The sequence below is a fragment of the Antechinus flavipes genome, chromosome 2 (genome assembly GCF_016432865.1).
Source record: "Antechinus flavipes isolate AdamAnt ecotype Samford, QLD, Australia chromosome 2, AdamAnt_v2, whole genome shotgun sequence".
Lineage (NCBI taxonomy): Eukaryota > Metazoa > Chordata > Mammalia > Dasyuromorphia > Dasyuridae > Antechinus > Antechinus flavipes.
In genome coordinates this window covers 466,634,377-466,661,806 of record NC_067399.1, presented here as the reverse complement: position 1 = coordinate 466,661,806, position 27,430 = coordinate 466,634,377, and the positions used below count along the sequence as shown (strand labels likewise).

Genomic DNA, 27,430 nt, shown 5'->3' with positions numbered 1-27,430 from the left:
GGGAGCCCCTGTGGGAACCACTGGATAATTAGGCCCCTGATCAAACATTTTAGGCTCCATTTTTAGACTTTTTAGAACTTCATGGAGCCTCCAGAGCTATAATCAAATCAGAGATTACAAGTAACTCCAAAGCAATTACATTTCCAGAGTACTTTATTCTAACATGCCTTGTAACCCCATTTTGCAGATGAGGAGATGCTCACAGAGCACAGCTAACTTGCTCAGGATCAGAGAGCTAGACAGTATAGGAGTCACAGGTGGAGGAGTCAGGACAAACCCAGGTTTACCTGACTCCCCACTCTAGAGCCTCTACTTCAACTGCAGGTTCGCCAATTCAAGAGAAAGTTTTCTTCATACAAAAGTTTAGGCTTTTTACTTAGGCAAAGATTTTCCCCAAGACCTATACGATGGACTCAAATGCCTCAGACATTCACTGGTTTGGTTTTTTAGATTCAGCTTCACTGTAGTCAAATTCCTTATGAAATAGATCCTGCTCATCTCTCTTGATCTTGTTTTTTTAAAGTCAGATTCATGAGGGAACTTCAGTACTTCAGCATTTGGTGCTGGGCTCTCTTTTTGACTCAATCCCTTGCAGAAAGCTTCATCATCCCCTTCCCTCTTTTACCTTGCTCCTTGTTCTCCATTCCCACATCTTACCTCTCTCAATCTTTACCCCATTTCTGCTTCTCTTTCCTTGGCTCCCTTCTCCCTAACCTCTCTCCTTTTTCTATTTCCCTTTATGTCTCTGGCCTCCTTTTTCTTTGTCCCTCCTTTCTGCTTGCTGTCATTGCCCAGTTCTGTCTTAGTTTCTGTTTCTGTTCTGCTTTGTGCACCCTTTCTTTGCCCTGTATCCCTAATGGCTCATTTTCTGCTTCTCAGCTTTCTGTGTGGCTGCTCTCCCTCTGAGTCCCACTCATCTTTCAAATCACACACATACAAATAAATACCTGCTGCCAACCCTGCAGCAGGATAGGAAGATGGCTGTAACTCCAAGGCCAAATGGAATCAACAACTTCTCTCAGAGGATAAAGTCCCTCAAAAGCCCTGCCCTTAACTCACACCCACTCCTTACAAGCAGAAGTGTAATTTCTTTTTAAAACAACATACTCGTATATAATAAAAAGATCAGTTTCTTCTACAATTCTCTTCTTGGGTTCTTTTTTTGTATCTTGAAATGGTTATATTTGTGATAACTGCCAAATTCATAGTGAAAAAGAAACATCAAAAAATAAAGGAAGCAACCAGAGCTCAGTCGAACCCTTTGCAGGAGCTAAAATAAATGTGAGGAAATGCCCAGTCTTTGCCCCACTTGTGCCAGACACAAAAACCCATCAACTCCAATACTGGCCTAAAAGGAGCCCCATTCCCCAGAGTTCTTCCCACATTGCTATGTCAACACTATATAATCATTAAACAAACAGAGACCCAGTGAGATTCACTGTTTTGTACCTGGGAGCAAAAAGACCTGAATAAGTCAATACCCTTAAAGGTGTTCCAGGCTCCCCAGAGACAACTGAGCAAGCAGGATGTGCCAATATTTGAATAATATCAATAAAGAACTTCCTCTTCTGCTTGGAATCCTTCCCTCTATCCACATACTTCAGTTAAAAGGGCATCTATCTCATCTCTGGCCAAAGATGCTTTTTCCACCCCTAAAGATCACTGCTTGGGCATCATGGGATCTGGTTTATTTGTGCAATTAGGATGCCCCAATCTGTCATCCTTCAGAGTCCAGCCTCAGTGCTCCTTGCTCCATGGACAAAGCCTTTCTGATTCCTTCCATGGACCTCTGTCTCCCTCTCACACCCAAAATGTTGGAGGTGAAAGAGACCTAGGAACAATGAATGTTAGAATATGTGGCACAGAATGTTAAAGGACTCCAACTCACAGAATGTTATGAGTTGAACATAAACTTTTTAAGATGGAAAAAGTGCTCAGAGGTCCCACATATTCATTTAAGAGATAGGGAATGTAAGCCCCCAAAAGGAAACTAAGATTAGAACTGTACTTCTTCAGCTCCCAGTTCAATGGAGTTTCCATGGCACTGTAGACCCTACTAGACTGGATGCAAGAATCTTGCTTTTATTGAAAAAGTGTCATATTCACATATATGAATACATAAATAAATTAACTGAAGTTGTATCCAAATTAACAATTCACTTCTTGAATTGAACCCTACCAACAACCAGATGATGAAAAGAGTTATCAGATAGACAGGTGGTTCTTCTCTCTTTACAACAGCTTTACAAACACTCATTTCTTCTTAGCACCTTTCTCTGTGAAGAGCTAATGGTATCAGCCATAGTTCTGAAGGAGGTGACTCATAAGGTATGCTGACTAATGTGCCCACAGGTGCACTAGGGATAACTTTCATACTCAGGGTAGGAAGTTGGGATTTTCTGCCTCCTGGGGACACTAAATTTTCTTTTTTTCTTCCTTGATGATATTCCTTATCCTCTTCCAAGCCTTCCTGGCACCAGAAAAATCTGTTCTAATGATGAGACTTCTACTTCTTTAATAATCCTTGATTTCAACACTGTGGATGCTTTCTCCATTGATGTAGGTCTCATTCTTTCCACACCCTTAATAGATAAATTTATGAATTGCTGTGATTAAAATAATATTAACTAATGGACAACCTTTTCGTGATAAGCATTTCCCCACATGGCTAGTCTGATCCTCAAGTGATGAGCATAATCCATTACTGGGCCCACAACACAAAGCTTTCCAGTTTTACAGGACCTAGCAGAATTTCCACTAAACTACATACTCTTTGAGAGAGTGGGGTCTCCTCTAAACCAACAAGCATTTATTAAGTGCCTAACATAAACAGGGAGATACAAAAGGAGAGATGGGGGAGAGAGAGAGAAGGAGAAAAAGAGAGAGAGACAGAGACAGAGAAGGGGGGAAGGGAGAGAGAGAGAAAGAAGAGAGAGAGGAGGGAGAGAGAGGGAGAGAGGAAGGAGGGGAAGGGGGAGGGAGGGAGGGAAGGGAAAGGAGAGACAGGAGGGGAGAGGGAGGAGAAAAAGAGGGAAAGAAGGAGAGGGAGGAAAGAAAAGAGAGAGAGGAAGGGAGGGAGGAAGGAGAGAGAGGGAAAAAAGGGAGAGAGAGAAAAGAAAGAGAGGAAGGGAGAGAGAGACACTGAAAGAAAAGAGAGAGAAGGAAGAGAGAAAGAGACACAGATAGACGAGAGAGAGAGAAGAAAGAAAGAGAGAGACAGAGAAACAGAGAGGGGAGGGAGAGAAAGAGAGAGGAGGGAGAAGAGGGGGAGAAAGGGAGGGAGGGAGAGAAGGAGGAGGGAGGGAAAAAGGAAAAGAAGAATCCTTGCTTTCAAGCAGTTTATGTTACACTAAGGAGATACAATATATAAACAGATAAGTAAATACACAGCTATTTAGGAAGGCAGAGAAAAGCTCCACATTATAAAGAGGCATTGGAAAAGGCCAAAGGATTTTTTTCACTTATTTTATGTTTCTTGGGTGTTTTGGGGGAGAGAGGAGTTGGCAACTTGGTTAATATGGAAATATGTTTTGCATGAGTTCACATGTGTAACTGATATCATCTTGCTTGCCTTCTCAATGGATGCTCTCCTAGAGAAAGGGAGAGAATTTGACATTCAAAACTTCAAAAAGTGAATGTCAAAATAAATTAAGCATAATCTTTTTTAAAAAGAGAAGCCGTGCAGGAATATTAGTTTACATTTCACTACTTCCTTTTCAGATGAGGAGGCTGAGGGTCGGACATGGTATTACAAAGGCCTTATAACATCACCTCATTTGATTTTCACCACTAGGAGGCGGACAGCATTCGTAACGATCTCCACATCAGGGAAACTGAGGCCCAGAAGAGACAAGTGACCGACCCCAAGGTCCCACAGCAAATTGGTGGCAGAGAAACCTGGAATGCGTGCCCCCTAACTCCCAGTCCCTGCGACTTCAAGCTCGGCTGCCTCTTCGAGCCAAACTTATATTTCTTGTAAAAAATAAAATCAAGTTCCAAAATTATGCAACTTTAGCCATCATGTGATTTGAGGCCACAACTTACTTCAAAGCTGTCTCATAAAACCTCCCTATGAAACTTGCAGAGCAGCCAGATGCCGGGGCTACAAGAAGAACATTCGAGAACATCTGGATCCTGCACCTCTTAGCCAAACGGAAGCAGATATTTTTCGCTTGTGTAAAAACATTTAATTTTTGCCCTAAGGATAACTAATGGAGCATGGGGAAACCATGAAGCCAGTCAAGCACAACATGAGAACTGATATTATGATGATGAAGAAAATTTTTTTTATGTAATCAAATATGACTAATCCTTTTTCATAAGACACTCTAAACTCTGGGAAAAGGAGCGATCATATTTTCAGCCTTAGGAGTTTGGAAATAAACCACAGTGCCAATTGCACACTAACGCTCCCATTCTTGGGATGCCTCCTGATCCCTTATGAGCAAGTGATGGTTCAAAGAATGAGCCTGAGTCATTTATCTTTGTTTTACTATGTTGTAATGAAGGAGAGCTAGACTTGGACACAGAAGCCCCAGGTTCTGGTAGCAGCTCTGGCACTAACTCACCGTGTGAGTTTGAGCTCGGCCTTGGACCAGTAATCTCACCTCTCTGGGCCTTAAGTATTCACCACTGTAAAACGAAAGAGAGTCAGATGTCTCCTAGGTACTGTTCCAAATCATACACTCATTCGAATAGTACTAAGCCCCTGTGTCCAGATCAGACGCTCACTGCAGGAGAGAGAGGCAGTCCCTGCCCTCGTGGAGCTCTGGAGAGACAAGCTCGGATAACCAAAATGCACAATGCAGCCTACTATTAGGCATAAGAAGAAAAAGCGTGTTCCCAATATGGAGGGATTGGGGAATTTCCAACTACTACTATTCTATGTTCCAGGTCCCTTCCAACTTCACTATGTTCTAGGTTCCAAGGTTCCCTCTGAAACTCAGAGTCTATTATTCTATGAAATACAAACCTTGGACAATGTGCTAGTTACTCTTGAAATTTTCAGACCAAAATTTAAAACTAAAAATCGACAAAGTGAAAGTAAGTTGGAATAGGAGCCCTGGGAGATTAATGACAGCCTTTTAAGTCTTGTGAAAATAAATGTATTCTGTAGCAGACAACTTAAATGATAGGCAGGCCTCTGTTCACCCTTTCCTATTATCTTTACCCTGTCATCCCAGAACTGAAAACAGTTTCTTTAACTTAGAAAAAAATAACACTAAGAAATCCAGAATTAGGAAAAATAACACAGAGAGTACTTCTCACGCCCAAGAAAAGCTCCAAAAACTTTACATATCTTCTAATTTATTCTTACATCATTGCTACCACATTGCAATGTATGTGCTTTCAGGGAGGCAAGAAATCTAGACTTGAGCCCCAGCTCCGGAACTTAACAGACCTTAGGCAAACTTATTTGATCATTCTGAGCCTCAGTTTCCTCATCCTTAAAATAGGGATAACAATATTTTGCATTATCCTCTTCAAAGGATTGTTCTGACAACAACACTCTGCTGTAAACCTTAAGATGCAATGAATTGAGAGCTATTATTCCTATGGCTTTATAAGAAAAAGAAAAAAATGTCAAACATGAAGAAAACAAGTACAAAACACTAGATGGGTCAGTTTAGTTCTGGCTCTGCCAAGTTGCTATGAGACAAGAAGTCAAAAAGCACTTATTAAGCACCTTTTATGGCATTTTGTGGGCACTGTACTAACTATTGGGAATATGAAATTAAAGCCTCTGCTTTCAAGGAGCTCACAAAATAATGGGGGAGATCACATGCAAACAAGATATAAACAGGATAAATTGGAGATAATTTCATAGGGAAGGCACAAACATTAAGGGTTGTGAGAGATAGGATTTTAATTGAGACTTGAAGAAAGTTAGGGAAACCAAAGATTGGGAATACCAAGCATGGAGCTCAAACACTGAAATGACAAAGAGTTAGGAAATGGAGGGTTTTGTGGGAAGGACAGCAAGGAAACTAAGGGCAATGGAGCACAGAGAACAAAGCGGATGCAAGGAATAAGAAGACTGGAAAGGTAGGAAAGGACCAGGTTGGGGAGGTCTTCATATTCCCCAAAGAGGGTTTTATATTTGACCCTGGATGTAAAAGGCAGAGACTGAAGTTTACTGAATAGGAAGGTGACAAGGTCTGATCTGGACTTTGGAAAATTTCCCTTTGATAGATGACAGAGGGGCAGACTGTAGCTAGGAAAGACTTGAGGCAGGGAGAGCAACCATTTGACTATGGTAATTGTCCAAGCATGAGATGACCAAAGTCTACACCACTTTGGTGGCAATGTCAGCTCAGGTTTTCTCACCAGTACTTTGAGAATTATAACCTTTGTACTCTTTTCTTCCCAGGTTTGTTGACCCAGGTCCTCTGACTCTTAGACCAGGATTGCTTCCATTATACTCTCACATTTGGGAGGATCCAAAGGTACCTACCATAGAGCTCTGAATATGATGGATGCTCATGAAGTATCTAAGAAAGGGCAAAACAACTCACATTTACAGTGCAGCAGTTTACAGTTGAGGGCAGCTAGATGGTGCAGTGAATAGAGCACTGGATCTGAAGTCAAAGCTCCGAGTACAAATCTGACCAAAGACACTTACTGGCTGTGTGACCTGTCTGCCTCAGTTTTCTCATCTGTAGAATAAATAAGGTGGAGAAACTAGTCCCCTATCTTTGCCAAGAAAATCTCAAATGGGATCGCAAAGAGTTGGACATGACTGAAACAACTGAACAACAATGAACAACTTTACAGCTCACAAATACTATTCTCACTAACACCAGTGTGCTCTGGTGGAAAATGTATAGGATTAGAAATGTGACTCATCTTTGAATACTGATTCTACCACCCATGCAGGTCTCTGGCCCCCAGTTTCCCTCTCTGTAAAATGGCTGCATTGGAACAAATGGTCTCTAAAGTCTTTTTCAGATAAAGATAAAGACATCAGTAAACAATGCAAATATTTTCCCTTCATTTTACAAGTGAAGAATTTCAGCTAGCAGGTAATGGGACTTGTCCAAGATCTCAAATGATAAAGAGGCAGAAAAGGGTCTTCCACTCCAATTTCTCAAAGACACTATCTGGATGACTTTCATCAAGTCACCTAATCTCCTTGGGCCTCAATTCCACCTACAGCCTAATGAAGGGTTTATATCCCAGAGCTTCAGAAGTCCCTTTCAGCTCTAGCACTACCCTAAGGGCTATGATCCTAAGTCCAAACACAGAGCTCTTTGCCTTACCCTGTGCTGAAAAGGTGTCCAGATGCCAGTATCTTAGAGGTCAGAGCAGGGTAATCCAAGTTGTCTGCTCAGCCTTCAATTCTGTAATTTTTCTTCTTTGATCTGTGCGCCCACACTCCTTAAGGTTTAAGTAATCAATTTTAAAAAAAGTTTTCCCTTCCAGAGACAAAATGGCACGACAGCTACTCCTGCTCCCCTCCCACCGCCAATTCCAAAGGGCTAATTTTGTCTTCCAGAAGTTATGGCTGTAATTCTGTTAATAGGACGCAAGATCTATGGTGCGCTCAACCCAAAGTGTTAGGAAAGCGGCTTTTTCTACAGGAGAAGGAATATCACAGTTTCCCTCTGGGGGGGAAGAAAAGCATAACTGGAACACAGGCTCCTTGGGGGCCTTATTAGATCCTCAAAGAGCCGTCGCAGTTGCTAAAACCTGCTTTTGCCAGCAGAAGCTTCATTTTACAAATATACAACAGGAAAAGCATAAAAGGGTGAGAAAGCCCTAAAGATTAGGCTTCCCCGTTGCAGAGACCGACAGAAACACAGCTCTATGCTGCAGCATTTAGCCTTCATGACTCCTGATTTTAATAGATGTATTTAAGTGCTTTATAACCATTTGTGAATACAGAATGTTTCCTGCTTTATTTTTTAAGTTATTGTTTGCCAGCTGCTGGACAGGAGAGTGCTTTAAAAAAATAAAAAAAAACTTCTCCAGACATGATAAAAAATCTTATTGTTCTCACAAATGGCCATGAGGCCTCTTGAGGATTTTTAAAAATAACGTTTTCTGACTCAGTTTCTCCCATCCTAATCACAAAGACAAACACCAAACACAGATCATCAATTTAAAAAGGAAAAAGTTTCTGTAAGACATCTAAAAAGTTATTTTCTTCTGCCCTAAAATTCAGGTACCAAATATTAACAACATTTCTCAGAAAATCCACTACATAGCTCAAACATGATGTAGTAAAAAGAGCACTAGACTTCAAGTCAGTCACTAATTGAGACTAAACTATGGCCTAAAGTTAACTCATCTTCTCTGAGTCTTACTTTCTTTAACTATCAAATATGGAGGACTAAACTAGACAGTCTCCAACATTCCATTCCAATATTCCTTCCAGTCCCAACTTCTATGCTCCAAAGTTCCTCCTAAGTGTACCATTCTGTGTCCTACATATCCTAACATTTTATGTCTGAGGTCTTCGCAGCTATGGCATTATATATTCTAACATCTGTGTCTACAATAGGCTAGACAGTCCTGTACTCAGATATCAAAATACTTGTGCTAACAACACTCAGTAACTTCTTGTTTGAAACGATGCTTATAAGGAAAGAGTTCTATAAACTGCATGATTTTTTAAAAATTTACTTTCTTATTACAAAAGTCCCTTTTTTATTACAAAAAGTCCCTTAGTAAATCTTAACAGATATTAAGAGAAATTCCCCAGTAGTTTTGGTTAGAAATAATTTTCTTGATTTCATTAAGAATTTGTGCTCTTTATTGGATCCAAACCCTTAACACAACTATGTCATAAACTGAATGATTGATGTTTGAAGGAAACAAAGAGGTTAGTCAAGTTAAAATTACCCTCTAAACACCATGAAGATGAGTAGACTCATGATATGTACTCAAATAGAACACTGTTGGAGTGGGAATCCAGGAACATCAATTCTTAGCCTCCTTTTACATTGTACCCAATTGCCAACATAGGAAACAGTCTCTGCCCAATCTCATTTTTTTTTCTTTCATTTAAGGCCCAGTTTAGATCCAATATTCACCAAAAAAAAAGCTTCCTCTCTGATCAATCCAGAGTTCTCTTTCTCTCTCTTTCTTATAAACTTAGTCACATTCTAATCTGTATATGTTCCACTTCTACTGGATTACATATATCTAATAGCAGGAACTGTTTAATGATAATAGCAACTCACATTTCTATAGCACTTTATTGTTCACAAAACACTTCTTCACAAAAAAACTGTACAGAGATGACACAAATTTTATTATCATCATTTTAATTAATCAACAAATATTTATTTAAAACCTACTAAATTCTAGACTGAGTACCGAGGATACAAAGAAAGGTCCTGCCCTCTAGAAGCATACAGTCTACAAAAAACTAGGTACATATTTAGATAGAAACAGGGTAGACAGAAGACAAGATCCAAAGGCATCAGCCAGCCATCTTGAAAGAAACCAGGAGCTAGTGACAAGGAAGGAGAACATTCTAGGTATGGGGGACAGACAACCCCAGGCAAAGGCATGGGAAGGGGAGATGTTCCTCACATTTGAGAAACAGCAAGTATGCCAATGTGTCTGGATTATGTAGTGCCTGGAGGGGAATGAAATATAACAAGACTGAAGGGTAGAGACTAGGTTGTCACAAGTTTCAATAGCCAAAGTGAGGATCTCACAGTTAATCTTGGAAGTAATCAGGAACTACTGGAGTTCATTGAGTGGGAAGGTAAAATAGTCAGATCTGTGCTCTAGAAAAATGATTTTGGCATCTGAGAATGGATGATACTGGGGTGAAGCTTGAGGCAGGGAGACCAATTAGAAGGATGTTGTGAAACAGAGGCTCAGAAAAGTGAAGTGATTCGCTCAATGTCATGCAGCTATTAAATGTTAGAACCAGAGTTCAAACCCTATTCTCTCAAACTTTAGAACATGATGCATTAGAGCTGTAAGAGATCTTAGGCAGCACAAGAGAGTATGACTGTCTCATTTTACAGAGGAAAAAAATGTTGCTCAGAAGTTAAGTGACTTGTACCAGATCACAAAATGAAGAACTGTCTCTAGGGTCTTTTAATTCCTAGCCCAGAATTCTTTGTAGGATTTTTATATAACAGTAGATTAATAAATATTTGTTGAATTAATATGTAGTCTTGAAGTACAACATCAAAGAATAAAGTCTGCAAGACTGTGCTCTGAGCTCTGGACCCCACCGATTCATGCTGTTAGAAGGTCCTTAGTATCATCTACCAAAGAATACTAGACATGAAATCAAAAACCACTGTGCAAATCCTGGGTCCTACTCTCTGACCCTAACGAGTCTCAGTTTTACTATCAAATGTAAAATGGAGCTATCCCCTTCACAAAATGCTCTAAGTTAAAGGGCTGTGTCAACATTCGTGGATTACAAAACTGTGAGTCATTTTTATTTTGCTATTCCTATATCAATAGCTGGTCTCAAGTCCGGGGTTCACTTTTACTTGACAAGCAGGCAGGATAGATCAATAGGTGCAGCTGGGCTCCTGAACACACTCAGCAGCTCCAAGTCCTCTAGAACACAGGCTTTTATCTAACCTCTGACTAAGGAGGTGCCTCTCTCCTCTTCCTTCCCCTCCCTGTCTCCCTCTCTCCCTTTTTCCGCTCCGTCTCTCTCTCTGTCTCTGTGTGTCTCTCTGAATCTCATTCTCTCAATTTGTCTCTACCCCCTTATTGTTTTACTTTTCTCCTCCTCCTCATCCTCCTCCTTCTTCTTTTCTCTTCTCTCTCTTTCTCTCTCTTTCCCTCTTTCCCTCCCTCCCCCTTCTCTCTCTCTGCCTTCCAACCCCTTCTCTCTTTGTGTGTTTCATTCTCTCAATCTGCCTCTACTCCCCTTATTGTCTCACTTTCTTTCTTTCTTTCTTTATCTCCCTCCCTTCCCCCCTCTCCCTCTCCATTCTCTTTCTGTGTCTCTCTCTTCTTCTGTCTCTCTGTCTCTATCTTTGTGTCTCTGTCTCTCCTTTCTTCCCTTCCTCCTTCCCTCCCCCTCCCTCTCTCTCTTTCTCAACTAGGAAGACACTTGGCTGAGCTCAGTAGCTGGAAAGGGGAAAACACTGGAGCCTGTGCCAGGAACAAGGCAGCTTCTGTTCCCATCCCTGACGTGTCCCCTCCCAGCAGAGATGAACAAGCAGACGGGTCAGGCAGCCAGACAGAATCATCCCAACTATCTTATATCCGTTTTTCTTGTCATCAATTGAAAGGTTCCATTTTACAAATGAGGCATGTGTGACAGACGTCCTGTACCCTGTAATAGTACAATGTAAGCTCTCTCCTTGAGCTGCATATATAGAAGCAAGGCTTGCCTGGGAATAAGACCCATGTTCCAGCCACTAGCCCCCTGAGTAATTTTGGGCAAGTCATTTCTCCTCTTTGGGCCTCATTTTCTTGGCTTGTAAATGAGAGGATTTAATTAGATGATTTCTGAGGTCCTTTCCAGTTGTAATACTCTGTATTCTGACATGCTCTGTCCTAATGCCCCTTCTAGCACTAACATTCTATGCTCTAACATAAGGCTCCTAGTAGTTCTAATATTTTTTTGTGAAGGATTCTTACTCTGGGGTCTGTGAATACATTTTAGAATATACATAAAATTAGATGAGGGAAAATTACATCATTATTTTCACTAACCTTTAACTGAAATTTAGCATTTCCTCCAACATTATTTTGAGGCTTCCCCAGACTACCAAACTCCTCTTCTCTGGTGATTCTCCAGGATCTTTCTAAGTTTAGGGCTTGGGGATTCAAGAGTGTGAATATGCTGGTGAAGTCCAAAGTTTCCCTGCCACCTGTTCAGTGTTCATCCCAAGAGGGTCACTGACCTGATTATTTGGTCTTTGACCCTTGTAATTTAAGAAAACATGGAGACAAATGGATATGATTTCCAACGCAGTCTCTTTCTGCTAAAGAATTAAAGGAATCAAACTGAGGGCAGCATTCTTTGAGAAAAGTACTGTGAGGGCAAGGAAGGGAGGAAAGAAATACTAGCACATATCCACAGTCTGTCCAGAGCCAGAATCCCCAAGTGCTGTTGCTGTCCAAAAGTGATGTCAAAGGAAAATATCCTGAGACTGGCAAGAGAGAGAGAAGGGAGTTAACAGGAATCACTCACCTGCCCACCATGACCCAGACTTTTCTCTTCTCATCACAGTTACCTCCTAATTGGGTAACCACAAATTATTATTATAGATGGTTTTTCAACTAATTCACTAGCTAGATATGATGCACCTTTGGAGAGTATATTGATTAACAAGCATTTAGTATGTGCCTCCTATTTGTTAGGCACTTAATGCTTAGTACTGAGGACATTTAGACACATACAAAAAAAGATTCCTGCTGTCAACAAGTGTGGGAGTTAACATGTAAACAAGAAGTTACTGGAAAGATATAAACTAAGTAAATAGAAAATTGTCTGAATGTTCTCAAAAGAAGATCAAGATGAACAAAATACTTCTGAAACTTGGGAGCATAATGATAATAAGGCTACAATAGTTACAAAGGATTAAAGTTTATAAAACATTTTCTTCACACCAGCTTTGGAAGGTAGGTAGTTATTCAAAAAATATCTATTGAGAGTTTGCTAGACACCGTATTAAGCAATAGGAATGTTTGTTACTTAGTTTTTCAGTTGTGTCCAACTGCCTAAGACCCCATTGTGGGTTTTCTTGGCAAAGATAATGGAGTGATTTGCTATTTCCTTCTCTAGTTCATTTTACAGATCAGAAAATTGAGGCAAACCAGATTAAGTGATTTGCCCAGAGTCACAGCTAAAAAGTATCTATGGCTGGATTTAAACTGAAGTTTTCGAAACCTAACCTTAGGGTCAGTGCTCTATCCACAGCTAATAGGAACAGTGAGAAAGTTAAAAAACAAAGTCTCTGCCCTCAAAGATTTCATTATAGAGAAACTAAGAGATAGGCCTAGGGTTTCCTAGCACTACAAAGGCTCAGGAACAGCACATAAGCCTAAAAGGCTAGATGTACAGATACATACTACATATGGAGAGTCAAGTGTGGAAAATGTATCACTCTCTCCATTTTGCAGACGAAGAAACTGAGACTCTCCTATGCAGTCGATTATATTTTCAAGACTCCCACTTACAGGGGAGATGTCACTAATTTATTAGAAAGAAAAAGAGGAAGGAGAAATGAGAATGCAGAAATTTGATAAGATTTCCTAACTCATGGTACAGTTTATCTCTCTCTGAGATCCTCTTTATCAGATGGTCAAACTTCAGGATCAGATTAAAAAGTAACTAGAAAATATTGAACAAAATAAAGAAAAATACAAAAAAAAAAACCCCAAAGATAATGTTCATTTGTGTTTTTCTAAGTCAATATGCAGCCTGTGGGGAGAAATGCCTTTCTAGCTGGGTTTGATCCCACTGCTCAATGGTTTTTACAGGCAGCTGTATTGCTGTGTGAGATCGATTATTGATTTTAATCTTAGATTAGGAATCCTATTATCAAACATAATCTGGCAAATTCATTCACTTTTTTTGAGTGTCCATTATGACTTTCAAAGATTTCTCTTTCCCCATTGTCACATAACATTAATCTACAAATATTTCAACCAGATATCATATGATTGTTAGAACATAACATTATAGTGCTCCTAATACATTAGCTTCCTTTTCAAAATACCAAGGTAACGAATTTTTAACGGTTTAGTGATCTCACATTCTGTCTCAAAATTTTGACTATAGGGCAAAGGTCTGTTTAAAGATCCTCCAGAGTGTAAAAATGAAGCTTTTGTTGTATACATTTTCAGATTCAGTTTCCTGTTCTAGTCAACTTTGTTTTAGTAGTGGTAGGAAGAGAACTAGAAGTTTCTTTTTTCCCCAAAAGCATTTTATTTTTCCAAATACATGTAAAGATAGTTTTCAACATACGTTTTTGTAAAACTTTGTGTTCCAAATTTTTTCCCTTTCTTCCCTCACCTCCTACTTCCCCAAGTCAGCAAGAAACCTGATATAGGTTAAATATGTGCTACCCTTTTAAATATATTTCCATATTTGCCATGTTGTGAGAGCTAGAAATTTCTAAAGAGAAAACATAGAATGTTAGAGCTGGGAAGGGTCCTGAGAATATAGAACCTTAAAGGAAAGAAATCTCAGATCACAGAAGACTAGAGCAGAACAGAACCTCAGAGCACAGACAATTAGCAGAGTGGTGTAAAATAGGGACTAGTAGCAAAGGGCACCAAGGGCGAACTCTAAGCAACCTTATGGACAGCGTCTCTGGGGAGGCTGTTTCTGTGGGATAAAAGCAGAAAGAGTTCACCTGGCACTTAAAGGGGTAGGGACTGGAGTACTGAAATCAATTACTACCTGTAGCTTCCTATTTTCACTGATTATAAGAAGTATTTTAGTTCATCATTCTTGCTAAGAGGCCTCATGGTACAGCACACAGAGAAGTGGCCTTGCAGCTGGGAAGGTCTGGATTTACCTCTAACATACATTGGCTAGGTGAAGCAGAGCAAGTCACTTATCAGTGTCAGACCGTAAGATGCAGAAGGACTTCCAACCTTCTCATCTGCAATTTCCCTGTATTAATAAGATCACAGGTCCAATCTCTATCCTGTCCTATTCTTGCTTTTGTTGTAGTTTATTTGGTTTCAGTTGTGTCTGACTTTTTCTGATATTTCCTTCTTCAGCTCATTTTGCAGATGAGGAAACGGAGGCAATCAGACTTTCCCAAGGTCACACAGGTAGTAAATATCTGAGACAAGATTTTAACTCAGGAAGAGGAGTTTTCCTAACTCCAGGCCCAGCCTCTATCCACTAAGCCACCTAGCTGCCTGATTTTTTTGGTAAATCAGTGCTAATATGAGAACATAGAATGGTAGCTCTTACAGTACCTTAGAGAATATCTAGTTCAACAGCCTCGTTTTATAGATGGAGAATGAAGGGTAAGTGACTTGCCAACAGCATAAAGTAAGAAGCAGAGCTAGAATCAGGATCTGGATCCCCAAAATCTAGTACAGAACTTTCTAGTTTCTCGTGTAGTTTCTGTGCCACCTGATAAGGTCATTATCCCACCAAGCTTAAAAATAACATGGCACCATGATTAGACATGATTCTCTATGGGCCCAAGATTATATCTCACAAAAACTTCAAGCAAACTGTAATCTAGTGTGAGAGCCTGATGCAAGACATTTCTAAATCAAAGAAATCTAGTGGAATAAGTGAAGAGCCAAGCATGCAACCTGATGGGGCCCCGAAACTCCCCAGCCTCTGAATCAGATTAAAATGTACTTAGGGGATAACAATACCAAAAAATACATTGAGACATAGATAATATGATGTTTTTAAAACTTAAGTCAATATGCAGGCCACAAGGGTCCTTTTGTACTGACTAGTTCTCCTATTTCTTTTTGATTCTGACACCCCTGGGGAAGAGAACATCCTCAACCAGAGCTGCTGATCTCTCTGCTTCCCCTTATTCACCCAAGATTTGCTTGCTCTGAGCATAAGTTTATAAATACTATGTATAAATGCACATACTGCACTATATACATACATATATATGTGTATATATATATATATTTGGATAGACCTATGCATACTTATACATACAGGGTAGATAACATGACTTAAGTGACTTGAGGGCCTGAGTTTAAATCCAACTTCTGCCACATTCTGTGTATCTCGCAGGTTGCAAAGTTGGCCATATACATGAGTGGAATTCCCTATAAAATTGAAGGTCTTGACCAAAGCATATAATATGAATCAATCGACTTTATTATGTGCCTATTATGTGCCATTGTACTAGACATTAGTAATACAAATAAAAATGAAGCAGCATGTCCCTTAAGAATCTAAAATTCTATGAACAAATTAATGTCCTTTATATGAGAATTTGTACATAGATGTTTCATTGTTCCTCGATATGTGAAAATATCCTGTTTTCTAATATTCTATGTTCTAAAACTGCTTCCTATTCTGACCAGTTTTTCTCCCTCTTCAACTCTTAATTGTCAACTCCTCCACGAAGCCTTCCCTGATTTCCCATTCCTCCAGTCAAAAATAATATTTCCCCTCAGATCTCACAGTGTGTTCCTTTTCTGTAGCTCTCTCTAATGCACAGAGAATGTATTTCCATAATCTAAGTTTGTGTCAACATCCCCCTACTTGTAACCTCCATGAGGACAGGGATCATACATATCCTATCCAGCATCTAGCAGAGTAGTCTACACATAATAGATACTTACTAAATGATTAAACAGAACTGAATTATTCCAGCTGCACTCTTTAAGCCCATTGTGAATATAGTATTTCCATGAGAGGTCTTTGGGATTATTTCTGCCAATTCTGAGCCAGAGGAAGCTTTGGAAAGAAGACAAGAGAACTTCTCACCTAGCTGTGCTACCCTCCCTCCATGCACCCCCCATCTGTGATAGACAGCTGCTCACAGGTCCCAACCTCTGATTATACCAGACTCTTCAAGGAGCAGTGAACTACAGCAAACACTGTGTAAATAATTAACAAAACATCTGCCTCCTGAATGAAATACTGCTACTAAGATTAGTTCTATGCCCAGGGACTCCACTCTCTCTGAGAGACACTTGTCTTCAAATTTTAAAGGCCCACTTTTTTTTTTTTTTTTTAAAGGAAGTGAAGGGGACAAAGGCAAAGTGCCTCATTTCTATACCTCCCCCACCCAGTAGACTTTGGGGACTTTAAGTGTCTAGACATTTACATTCTGCCTCTTGCCCCGAGCAGCTGCTGTCTTGTTCCTCTCTATTTTGGGGAAAGGCAATTTAGGAAGAATTAGTGGCATCTGGATCCAGTTTGGGGCCTCAGTGCAGATGCCCTTGGTCACCCTTCACACACCTCAAGTAAGACAGTGCCGGGTTTAAGTTTTAAAGATGAAGCCAATGATCAGAAAGCCTACAGGACTAGAGACCAGAAGATCTTGATTTAAGTTTACATACTGCCCTTCCCTAGTTTTGTGACCTTAGGCAAGTCAATTAAGTCCCTGAGCCTCAATTTCCTAATTTGTAAAACAAAGGGATTGTCCAAAATGAAATCTAAAGTCCCAGACAGCCAAAGTGTCAAACAAGACTGAAACAGATTAAAATGTAATTGGGAAATATTTAATGAAAAAATAAAAACCAATAAAACATAGCATTACATTTAAAAACTGAGTCAATCTGCAGCTCACAAGGTTCCATATATGCAGCTCAGTAGCCTTCATTTCTATATGAGTATGACACCACAGTCCACATAGATTCATATACTGAGTTTAAAGTATTAAAATGAAGAATGTTAGGGATGGAAGGACCTAAGGATATAACAATGTTAGGATACAGAGCTAAAGTCCTTTTACAGCTCTAATAAATACACAGAAAATGTTAAAAACTCAAAAGAATTTGGAAAATAGAATATCAGATGTGGAAAGAACCTTACAACACAGAATATCCAAAAAAATTTTAAATGTTATCTGGAAAGGACTTTAGACCATAAAATGGTAGGGCAAAGAATGTTAGAGCTGAACAGAATTATTTGATGTATGTGCTGATTCACTGACCTAAAAAAAAAAAGTACTTGTCAAGACATACAGGAAAGGACTAGATGTGGGCTCAGTATTGGAAATACACAAACTCAGGTCTGCAGCATCTGCCATTTTCTACGTTGGTGTGATGTGAACAGACGAGGCTACTCCCCAGTGTTGTCCCCCTCCTCCCCTTTCATTTCTGATAAGCCGGCTGCAGGCAGTGATGATAGGGGACTCTTCAGAAGCCCTCCAGCTCTTCTCTTTGGAGCACCACAGGGAGCTGTGCGTCACCTCTGTCGTTACAGGGAATGGAGCGCTCAATGGATTCAGAAACCCAGCTCCTTTCCAGACACAGTCTGTGGTCAGACTTACCAATAAGTATTCTGAGAACCAGAGAGGTTCTGTTACTTGTCCAAAGTTACCCAAGAAGTATGAGGCAGAGAAGAGATTCAAAACCAAGCATTCTGGTCCTACCACCAGCTCTCTTTCCTTTCTATGTTGTACTACCTTTATACCTTCCTTGCTGGACCTTCCAGACAACACATGAAACCTATGATGAAAACTTCTTGGATTGATGCCTTTAAAAGCATAAAATAAAACACAATGGATTACCAAGGAAAGTAATGATGATGAAACGTAGTTATCAAAGTATTTTAAAAACAAGTTCACAAACCCTAAATTTAATTTTTGTCCTTTAATTCTCAGCAACTAGAATAATGCCTGGCCCACAGTAAGTGTTTAATAAGCGCTTGCTGATTAACCCTATTTTATTATCACTATTGATGATGATAATAGTTCAAAGAATTGCAAAAGATTTCACATTTTATAAGTAATAAAGCTCAAATTTGAAACCAAATCTCTTGACCTAGTCCAGGCTTTTCTGTTATAGTTCAGAGCTTGTGGAAAAAGAAGGCAAAACTCATATGACAACTTCTGCAGAGTCTGGAATGAGATGGGTGGGTGTGTTTGTTTTCACACCAGAAGCCCCATTAGAGAGACAGATGTCGAATTGCTAGATCATGCCCCAAGTTCATTTTTCCAAATTTAATGTCACAGGAAATTACCCTAATGACTGGCTGTAGCATGTAAATCCTGCTAATCTGTGTCTGGCAGCAAGGCACAAGAATGCTGCTTAATTCAGACCCAGCCAAATCATAGGATTGTGTTTACGTCACTAAATTCAGACAGGAAAGGCTGATGTCATCTACCTGTAGTTTTCTTTTCTTTAAACTAACATTTTTTTTCCATGAAAAAATCTCTTTGCTTTCTAGACTGCTAGAGTGAAGGGAGGCAGCCAGGTACTCAGGATATAGGTGAGTTTTCCTACACAGTTTAGCCTTTTCATTAGTCAAGCACAGATACTCATAGATACATACTTGGTGGCTGGAAGCCGTCTGGCAGGCCAGCAATCATTCCAGAAATGCTTTCAGTCACAAAGTCACAGAATTTCTTAGTCACAAGGGTCCTGAGAATATAGAACACTGGAACAGGAAACATGAAATATTCACACATAAAGCTACCCTGGAACACAGAATGTGTTATGGAAAAGTTATCTCTCTCTCTCTTTCTCTCATAAGTATATTATATAACATGCCTGATGTAAAAGGGTCTTAGAGGGCATGTAGTCCAAATACCTTAACCTACAGTAAAAAATCTGAACCTATGAAACTAGGGAAATGACTTCAAGTGACAAAGAGCATTTGAATAGCAGAGCTGGGATTAGAACCAAGTCTCCTAACTACATTCCATCCTCAGAACATAGAATGTCAAACTTACAGGACCTTTAGAACACAGAATCTGGTCAGATCTGGAAGGAACCTCTGACACCGCAAGTGATAATGGCCCAAATGAGTTCTGTGGCATGTGTGTGCATCTTTTTTAAGGATGACATCAGGATAAAAGATAAAAGATGAAAATAAGGACTATTTTTACCTCCCCAAATCACAGGCCAGACGGGAAAGAATCAATCAATGCCAGAAATGTGGCTGTGCCTTCCTGCAAGATCTATTATTTCACACCTTAAATTAGTGTATCTCAAAGCAATTTGCAAATGTTCGTCAATTTGCAGAATATACTTATGAGAGAGAGAGAGATACCTTTTCCACTTAATGCAAAGGAAACTTTAAGAAAGACTCAAAAACAAACTTCAAAGCATACTTCCTTCACAAGTAATAATTTAAGATATGAACAAACAAGGAGACATATTGGGATAGTAGAAAGAGCCCAGGGCTGGTACCTAGATTCTCATCCCTGCTCTGAATGAGCTCTCTATGTTCATAGAATCATAACATTTAGGGCTGAAAAAAGGCTTAAACCATTTCATCCAATCACCTCATCTTAGAGACTATCTATTAAGGGTTCTCTCTTCAGAAAGAAAGAAAAGATACATAGCTTAGCTGAGAAATAGGACCTGAAGTCCAGAGAGATTGTGACTTGTCTGAGGTCATCTATACAGGATATCGCAAAACCAGTATTTGACTCCAGGGGCTGACCCCAAATCCAGTACTCTGTTACTACACATCACTGATGCAAGTGCTCCATCCCCTCTAAAAGGCAATATATATATATATAGGGACATTACAGAATAAGACAATTTCTAAGCTAGAAGGAATTTTAAAATATAGCATTCTGGAACATGGAATATAGGATGTCAGTGCATGAAAGGACCTTAAAACATGTAAAATATAAGAGCATAGAACCCCAAATGCTTGAATTTTGAAATACTGAAGGTCAGAACTTGAAGGATCTTAGAATGCACAATGTCAGGGACAAAACAACTCTGAAGAGATTATTGGGTCTGGCTTCTTCAGTGTACATCCAAACTGGAGCTGAAGGAAGTAATTTGCACAAAATTTGAACATAGCCTTCTGAGTCTCAGTCCAAGTCTCTTTCCACTATAATATCAGTCAATCAAGTTTGCAATTATAAATTTATTGTTCAGTTGTGCTTGACTCTTTGTAACCCATTTGGGGTTTTCTTGGCAAAGATACAAGAGAAGTTTGCCATTTCCTTCTCCAGCTCATTTTATAGATGAGGAACTAAGGCAAACAGGGTTAAGTGGCTTTCTCAGGACACACAGCTAGTAAGTGTCTGGGGCTATATCCGAACTCAAAAAAACAGTTTTTCTGATTCCAGACCTCACACTATATCTACTCACTGGTTCACCTAGCTGACCAAGTATTATCTAGGATACAGAGACAAAAGAGAAAGCCCCTGGCCTTAAGGAGTTTACATTGTAATGGGAAAACAACATGTTGCTATATAAATGCAACAAGATCCATGTAAAGTAGATACAAGGTAACTTCAGAGGGAAAAGCAGCAGCAGGAATGGAGGGGAGAGACAGGAAAGGTCTTCCATAGAAGACAGAAGTCTGGGGCTGGAAGACAATCTTGGCTTCTAGGAGCTGCAGGTGAGAAGGGAAACAGTGCAAAGAAAGGGAAACTGGACATCCAGTGTCATGTGAGGAGAATAGCAAGGAGGTCAGTATGGCTGAACTGTAGACTATATGGAAGGATGTGGAGGAGCGGAGATGAAATAATATTTAAGAAGACTGGAAAGTTAGGATGAGCCCAAGATGTGAGAAATGATAAGTCTGAAATACCCCATGGAAGAATGTCTATTTGATTCTAGAAGTAATAGGAAAACATTGTTAATTGAAGAGTGGATGACAAGGTTAGTATATAGTCTGCTCATCCTATGTTCTAAAGTGTCTTTAATACTGTGCCTCTAAATACATTCTAAGGCCGATTCTGCTATATTATTAGACTAAAAATCACAAGTGATTGTGGCAAAAAAAAAATGTACATGTCTTCTTTCAGGCAAATGACTTCACTGGTCTAATCCTCAAAATAGCTATCTGAAATATTCCCAAGCAGATGTAGCTAACTCAATATGACTCCTGATCAAACTTTTATTGTTCTATCCTATCAATCAGGTCCTGCAAGCTTTCTCTAGAATTCTCCCAAAAAACTAGTAAGAGAACCAGTTAGCAATTCTAAGAGCTCTATGTCTAAATACTGGCATTGTTGCATTATCTGAATGTCACTTCCCAGCTCAGAGAGAAATAAAGAAATGAAATAGGAATGGGGGAGAAGGATTTGGGGCAGCCTTGTTCCTGGTTGTTCCTTAGGGATTATTTTTTTAAACTCTCATTTTCAGTCATTTCCAAAGCTGCTGGGACCACAGAGCTTCACAAACCACAGAGAGCATTCCAACCTCCTGTGCCTTTTCTTCTGGGAAGTTGGGCAAGAACCTTCCTAAACCTTTGCCAGTGAGGATCTCTGCCAGGGAGTGACTCATTCTACCCCTCCCCAGAGTTGTATTTTATTTGGGGGGAATGAAGGAAGGCTGTGCCATGATGGGGGAGGTGGAGTTTCCAGCAAACACAGAAGTGCTGTGAGTTGAGAGTCGGGGTTAGGGTTTTTTTTTTTTTTTTTTTTTAAGGGAATTGGGCCATTAAAAAAAAAATGACATGGAAAACTTGCTTCAAATTCTTTGGAATCAATCATTTGTGATTTAGAGAATCAAAGAATGTTAGAGTAGAAGGACCCTTAGAATACAGAATGTTGGAGCTTTTTTCCCCCTTTTTTGTAAAGAACCTATGATCATAGTATAAGGGAAATGGAAGGAACTTTAAAGTTCATTAGGTCCAAAATGATTCATGAGGCAAGTGAGGGCCAGAAGGGGAAATAACTAGATCATAGGATCATAGATATAGGTCAGGAAGGGACTTTGGAGGCCAGAAAGTTCAGCTCACTTGTTTTATAGAGGAGGAAACTAAGTCACAAAGAAGTTAAGTGATGTTCCCAGAGTTACAAAAGCTAGTAACTCACCTGAGGCAGGATTTGAACCCAAGTCATCCTGCCTCTAAGGCCAATGTCCTACACACTATGGTCCAGTGGCCTGGAAACCTCCAGGACTCCCTGAAACCCTTTCAGGGGAGGATCCACAAGGTCAAAACTATTTTTGTAATACCAAAATATTTTCATTTCTAGTGGCAAATATCTATAACTCTACATAAGCAAAGCTCTGTGAGGTAGGTGTGGTCATCAATAATTTTTATAAGTATAAGGAATCCTGAGACCAAAAGTTTGAGAATTACCGTACAGTGTTGGGATCAAGGTCACAAAAGTATTAAGTAACAAAGCCAAGGTTCAAACTAAGTACATTGGCTACAAAGCCAAGTCTCTTTCCCATCACTCTATACAGCCAGTTTTACCAGCGGTTGAACTGCCTACCCTATTTCCTTAATTAGTCAACACAGCATGACTTCCCCGACTGAGGATCCCAGAATTTAGAGCTGGTACCTTAGAAGCTATCTAATATCCCAATTTTCTCATTCCTCAGAAAAGATAACTTGGGCCCTGGAAAGGAGAATTGACTCACCTAAAGTCACACAGCAGGTACAAAGTCAGAGCTAGAACTCATCATTCTCTTTTCTGTTAATACCATACTATAGTAGAACTACAACAATAATTTTCCTTCCATTTGGAAAAATATATTTTTTAAAGAAGCCACAATCATCCATATACTGTGGCTGCATAAGGTAGATATCTGTTTGTATTCTCATTCAAGCATCACATTTGCATATGCAAAATATCTCTTTCTCTCGCTAACAGAGAAAGCTCTCTGCCCCTCATTACCTTTTTTGTCCTATCCCCAAATCTAGAAGAGTTAAATTTTGTTGGGGTTTTTGGTTGCTTTTAAAGAAAATGGAAAACATTCCATTGTACAAAAACACAGGCAAACCAGACAACAGGTCATCCCAAAAGTAACAAGAGATCTATCTATGAGTAATAATAATATAACTTCAATAACTTTAGGCCCCATGATTTCATCAGTGTGGGCACTCCCTCAGCAAATATAGATCCAACATTTCTACCCCTCAGAAGCTAGTTTCAAAACTTGTTGGAATCAAATTATGTCATCACCAGCTAACCAACCTTTTGTGGGTTCTAACTTTGTGCAAAGAGGACAATTCTTTTTAGAATGCTCTTTAGAGAACCTAATTAGTTATCTCATTTAATCCTCACATCCCAATGAGGATCTAGTAAGATTATAGTTCCTCATTTTACAAATGAAGACTCCAAGGTATCCTAAGAAACTTTCTCAAAGTAACAAAGTTAAATGGTAGTTTGAACCCTAAGCAATATCACAGGTACTGCTTCCCAAAAGTTGGACAATTAACTTATAGAAAAGTTATCCAGTTTTTATAGCTTTATCATCAAATAATGCATTCTGGTGTATTGAAAAGTGAACTGAATTGGAGTTGAAAGGTCTGGGTTCAAGTTCTAGCTCAGCCACTCACCCATTGTAGAACCTTGTTAAAAGACAGAGCTGATCTAAATTTCCTCCCAATTCTTATATTTTGTTCCAAGGCAATTCACTAATCCTATAGCAAAACAATTTATAAAGCACTTTCCTGACAATACTGTTAGCAGAAGTGTGAATTTTTGATGCAGATTTTACAGATTATGCAGATCGGAGCAGTTTATACAGCTAGGATTAAAACCAAAATTCAAATTCAGGTCCAGAGTATTTCTATATATGCTATACCATTCTGTGTTCTGAAATGCCTTCCAATGCCATCCTACAGCCTAAGTTTTCTCTGTAAACTACATTCTGAGGAAATGAGGAGGGGGGGGAACCCATGGATACATAACAAAAATTCTCTCCTAATATATAGGAATCTGACAGAAAAAAGTTGCTGTTTTTATTTAAACTCAAAATCAGCCTAAGAAGATTCAGAAATGAAGTGTTCCTGACCTTTTGAAGGAAAGACAAGATATAAATTTCTCTAGAATCAAGCAATCTGGTTGTGTCTGTGTCACTGTATACACTAGAACTAAAGGCCCAGAGAGGAATGGTCTGCTCCCCCAGACCCACAGACATCCAACTAGGGGTCAGGAGAAAAAGTTCTAGGGCCCCAGGTCAGGTGATGACAATGAATTGAGATTGGAAGAAACAGGTACATGTGTTTATCATAAACCAGTGTGTCTGTTTTTATGTCTGTTTGTATATGCCAGCGTCTTTATTTGTGTTTGCATATCTGTCTCAATGTGTCTCTGTGTTCACCTATGACCATCACCATATACACTAAGAGTCAAGAGCCATGGAGTCAAACCTCAGCTCTGATACCTCCTAGTCATTCTGTAATAGTGGAAAAAGGACTTTATTTTTCTGAACTCAGTTTTCAGCATCTGTAAAATAGGAATAAAACTACTTGTACTAAGTACTTCACAGACCTGTTATGAAGAAAGCACAGAAAAGTCAACTATTATAAATATCTATCTGTGGGAATCTTAAGGTAGTGTTTGTTTCTAAGTCAGTGTGTCCATCCCGCCATGACCCAAAGTGCCCTCCAAAGCTTACTTTTCACTCTTGTTTTCTCATTTCTGGAAAAACACAAAAGCCTAAGCCCAACTTCTCTTTCTGGGAGCCTCCCCCCATGCAGCACACACAGCAATGGGGCTGTGCACAGGAAGAGGAATCTTGGACTCTGCACAGCCCGGAGCAGCTGGGAGCTGTAGGCACTGAGGGAAACTGGCTAATGGCCAAGCCCCTTCCCGCCTGGATGGAGGGAATGGGGACAACACATGGACGCCGAGACACGGAGACTCTTGCAAAGCAACACAGACAGATAACGGGAGCACACCGACTCGGGCAAAGGCATCGACCGACGCAGATGGACACACAGTCAGACAACACACCAATAGAAGGACAAACGCCCCTAAAATGACTCACAGACACGCCGCCACGAACATGCACAAACCGACCCAGACACACAGGAACACCCAAGCTCAGCCAGGGTCAAGTTCAGCCACCCCTCTCCCTCCTCCTCCGCCACCCCGCTCCCGGGGGTGCTGACGGCCCGAGTTCGGGGTGCTTGGGAAGAGGGAGGACTCAGAAGAGGGGCCCTTGGAGAAAGGGGGTCCCGGGGCGCTGAGCCCTGGAAGAAGGGGGTAAAATGGGGGAGGGGGCGCGGGGTTCTCCTGTTGCCCCAAGCCCGAGATTTCTCCTCTGTTCCAGCTCCTTGCCCGGCTGCCGGGGACCTGAGATTGCCCCTCCCCACTCTGCCCCCTCTGGTCCCCCCAAACCCCCGGGGGCCTTACCGGCTCCTGCGGGCGAAGCGCGGTGCAGCCGGAGCCCCGGAGTCCCAGACGCAACTTAGCCGCGCGGCCGCCAACACCAACTCCACCGCCGCTGCCGGGGCCGCGCACGCGCGCTCCCGCCTCCCCCGCCGGGGCCGCGCCTGCCCCTCCGCTCGCTGTCTGCCACGCAGGCCTCCCGGGAGCGCGGCCCCGGGGCCCACGGGGACTGCGAGGGGGCGGGGAACAAGCCCCGCCCTCCCCGGGCTCCCCCAGGCCGCCCTTTGTCCCCTCCACTCCGCGCTCCGCCTCTCCCGGGGCCCCACCTAACATCTCTTTCTGGCCAGCAGCCCCTCTCCATGTACAGCCCCGAGAGGTCAGCGACCTTGACCCGGTCACTTCCTTCATCTAAGAGGAGCCTCAGTTACCTGATCTGTGAATGAGAGGGCTTGCTATGATGATTATCTTCTAACTAGCCAGGCTAACGAGCTGTGGGACCGGTGGGGAGGGCACGGAGCCTCCCAGAACCTCAGTTTTTTGGCCTATAAAATGGGGATAATAAGATTCTTGGAGGAGTTGTATAGAAAGTAAAGTTTTAAATCCAAGCTGAATATGAGTTATTGTGACTATATTCAAGATCCCTTTTAGCTGTGACATTCCCTATACAACTACTTCTCAGTCGTACCTTCGGGCTTTTTGGGGTACTCCGGGAAGAAAGGTCTCGAAAGTTCTGTGACGCTGTGGGGAGGTGGTTTCCGTAACCCACTCGAAACCTCCCCACGCACAAAAAATTCTTTGAAATGAGTAAATTAGCAACTAGCACTAGGGTGCCATTGTCCCCAAAAGAAGAAAAAGGAAAAAAAAAAAAAAAAAAACAAATCCTAACAAGTTATTTACAGATTTCTGCCTCAGCCTAGGAGGGAAACGGGAAGGATCAACCTGAGCCTTTCTTACTTTTGTTTTTAACTCAATGGGTTTTTTCCCCCCAAGTCAAGATGAGTCACAGTGGAGCTTCTCTTTGCAGCGTGATGCTCAGAATTAGAATTGTAGTCCCAGTACGATGGGAGGCTATAATTTTTCCTCCCACGGGAAGTCTGTGTGTCACATATTTGAATGTATCAAGGAGAAAGAGCTCACATTGTTCTCCCCTGAGGGCTTAGGGATTAAAGAAGGACTTAAAAAAAATAGCTTTTTATTTTCCAAAATACATGCAAAGATAGTTTTCAGCATTCACCCTTGCAAAATGTGTTCTAATTTTTTCTCTCCCTTCTCATATATAGCAAGTAATTCGATGTAGGTTAAATGTGCAATTTTTCTTAACATATTTCAACTTTTATCATGCCAGAGCAAGAAAAATCAAATAAAAAGAAAAAATGAGAAAAAAAACAAGCAAACAAACATCAAAAAGGTGATCCCTATTCAATCTCCATAGTTTTCTCTCTGGATGCTAATGTCTCTTTCCCATCACAAGTTAAAAAAGAACTCTTATGATTTTATTATTTCTTGTTTTGAAAGAACAGATGGAGGGTAGATAAGGAAGATCATACAAGAGATTCTCAGCACAGAACTTTCCTATAAACTTTAGGGTAGTAGCATTTTATTTAAGATTATATATATTAATAAAATTTCTGGGATCTCATTAATGGTTTCATCTTTTAGAACAATACCTGGTACATGGTAGGTGCATAATAATGTTGATTGATCGATTATTGATTAATTGATTGTCTATGTAGGTAGTGTGGTTTAATGGAAACAGCTGACTGGTTATCCAAGGACAGGGGTTAGAATCCCAATTTTGCTGCTTTCTAATTATAGGGCCTTTGGTA

At 40.5% G+C, this 27,430-nt stretch overlaps 1 protein-coding gene across 1 annotated transcript in view; it reads right to left on the bottom strand.

The window, feature by feature from the left end:
* The window catches only part of NEK6 (NIMA related kinase 6), a 126,200-nt gene extending 100,173 nt beyond the window's left edge, over positions 1-26,027 (bottom strand). The window contains exon 1 of the mRNA XM_051979620.1: positions 25,629-26,027. Within this exon, the coding sequence (XP_051835580.1) occupies positions 25,629-26,012 (384 nt within the window). The 5' untranslated portion in view covers positions 26,013-26,027. The remainder of the gene's footprint in view (positions 1-25,628) is intronic.
* Between the last annotated feature and the right edge of the window lie 1,403 nt (positions 26,028-27,430).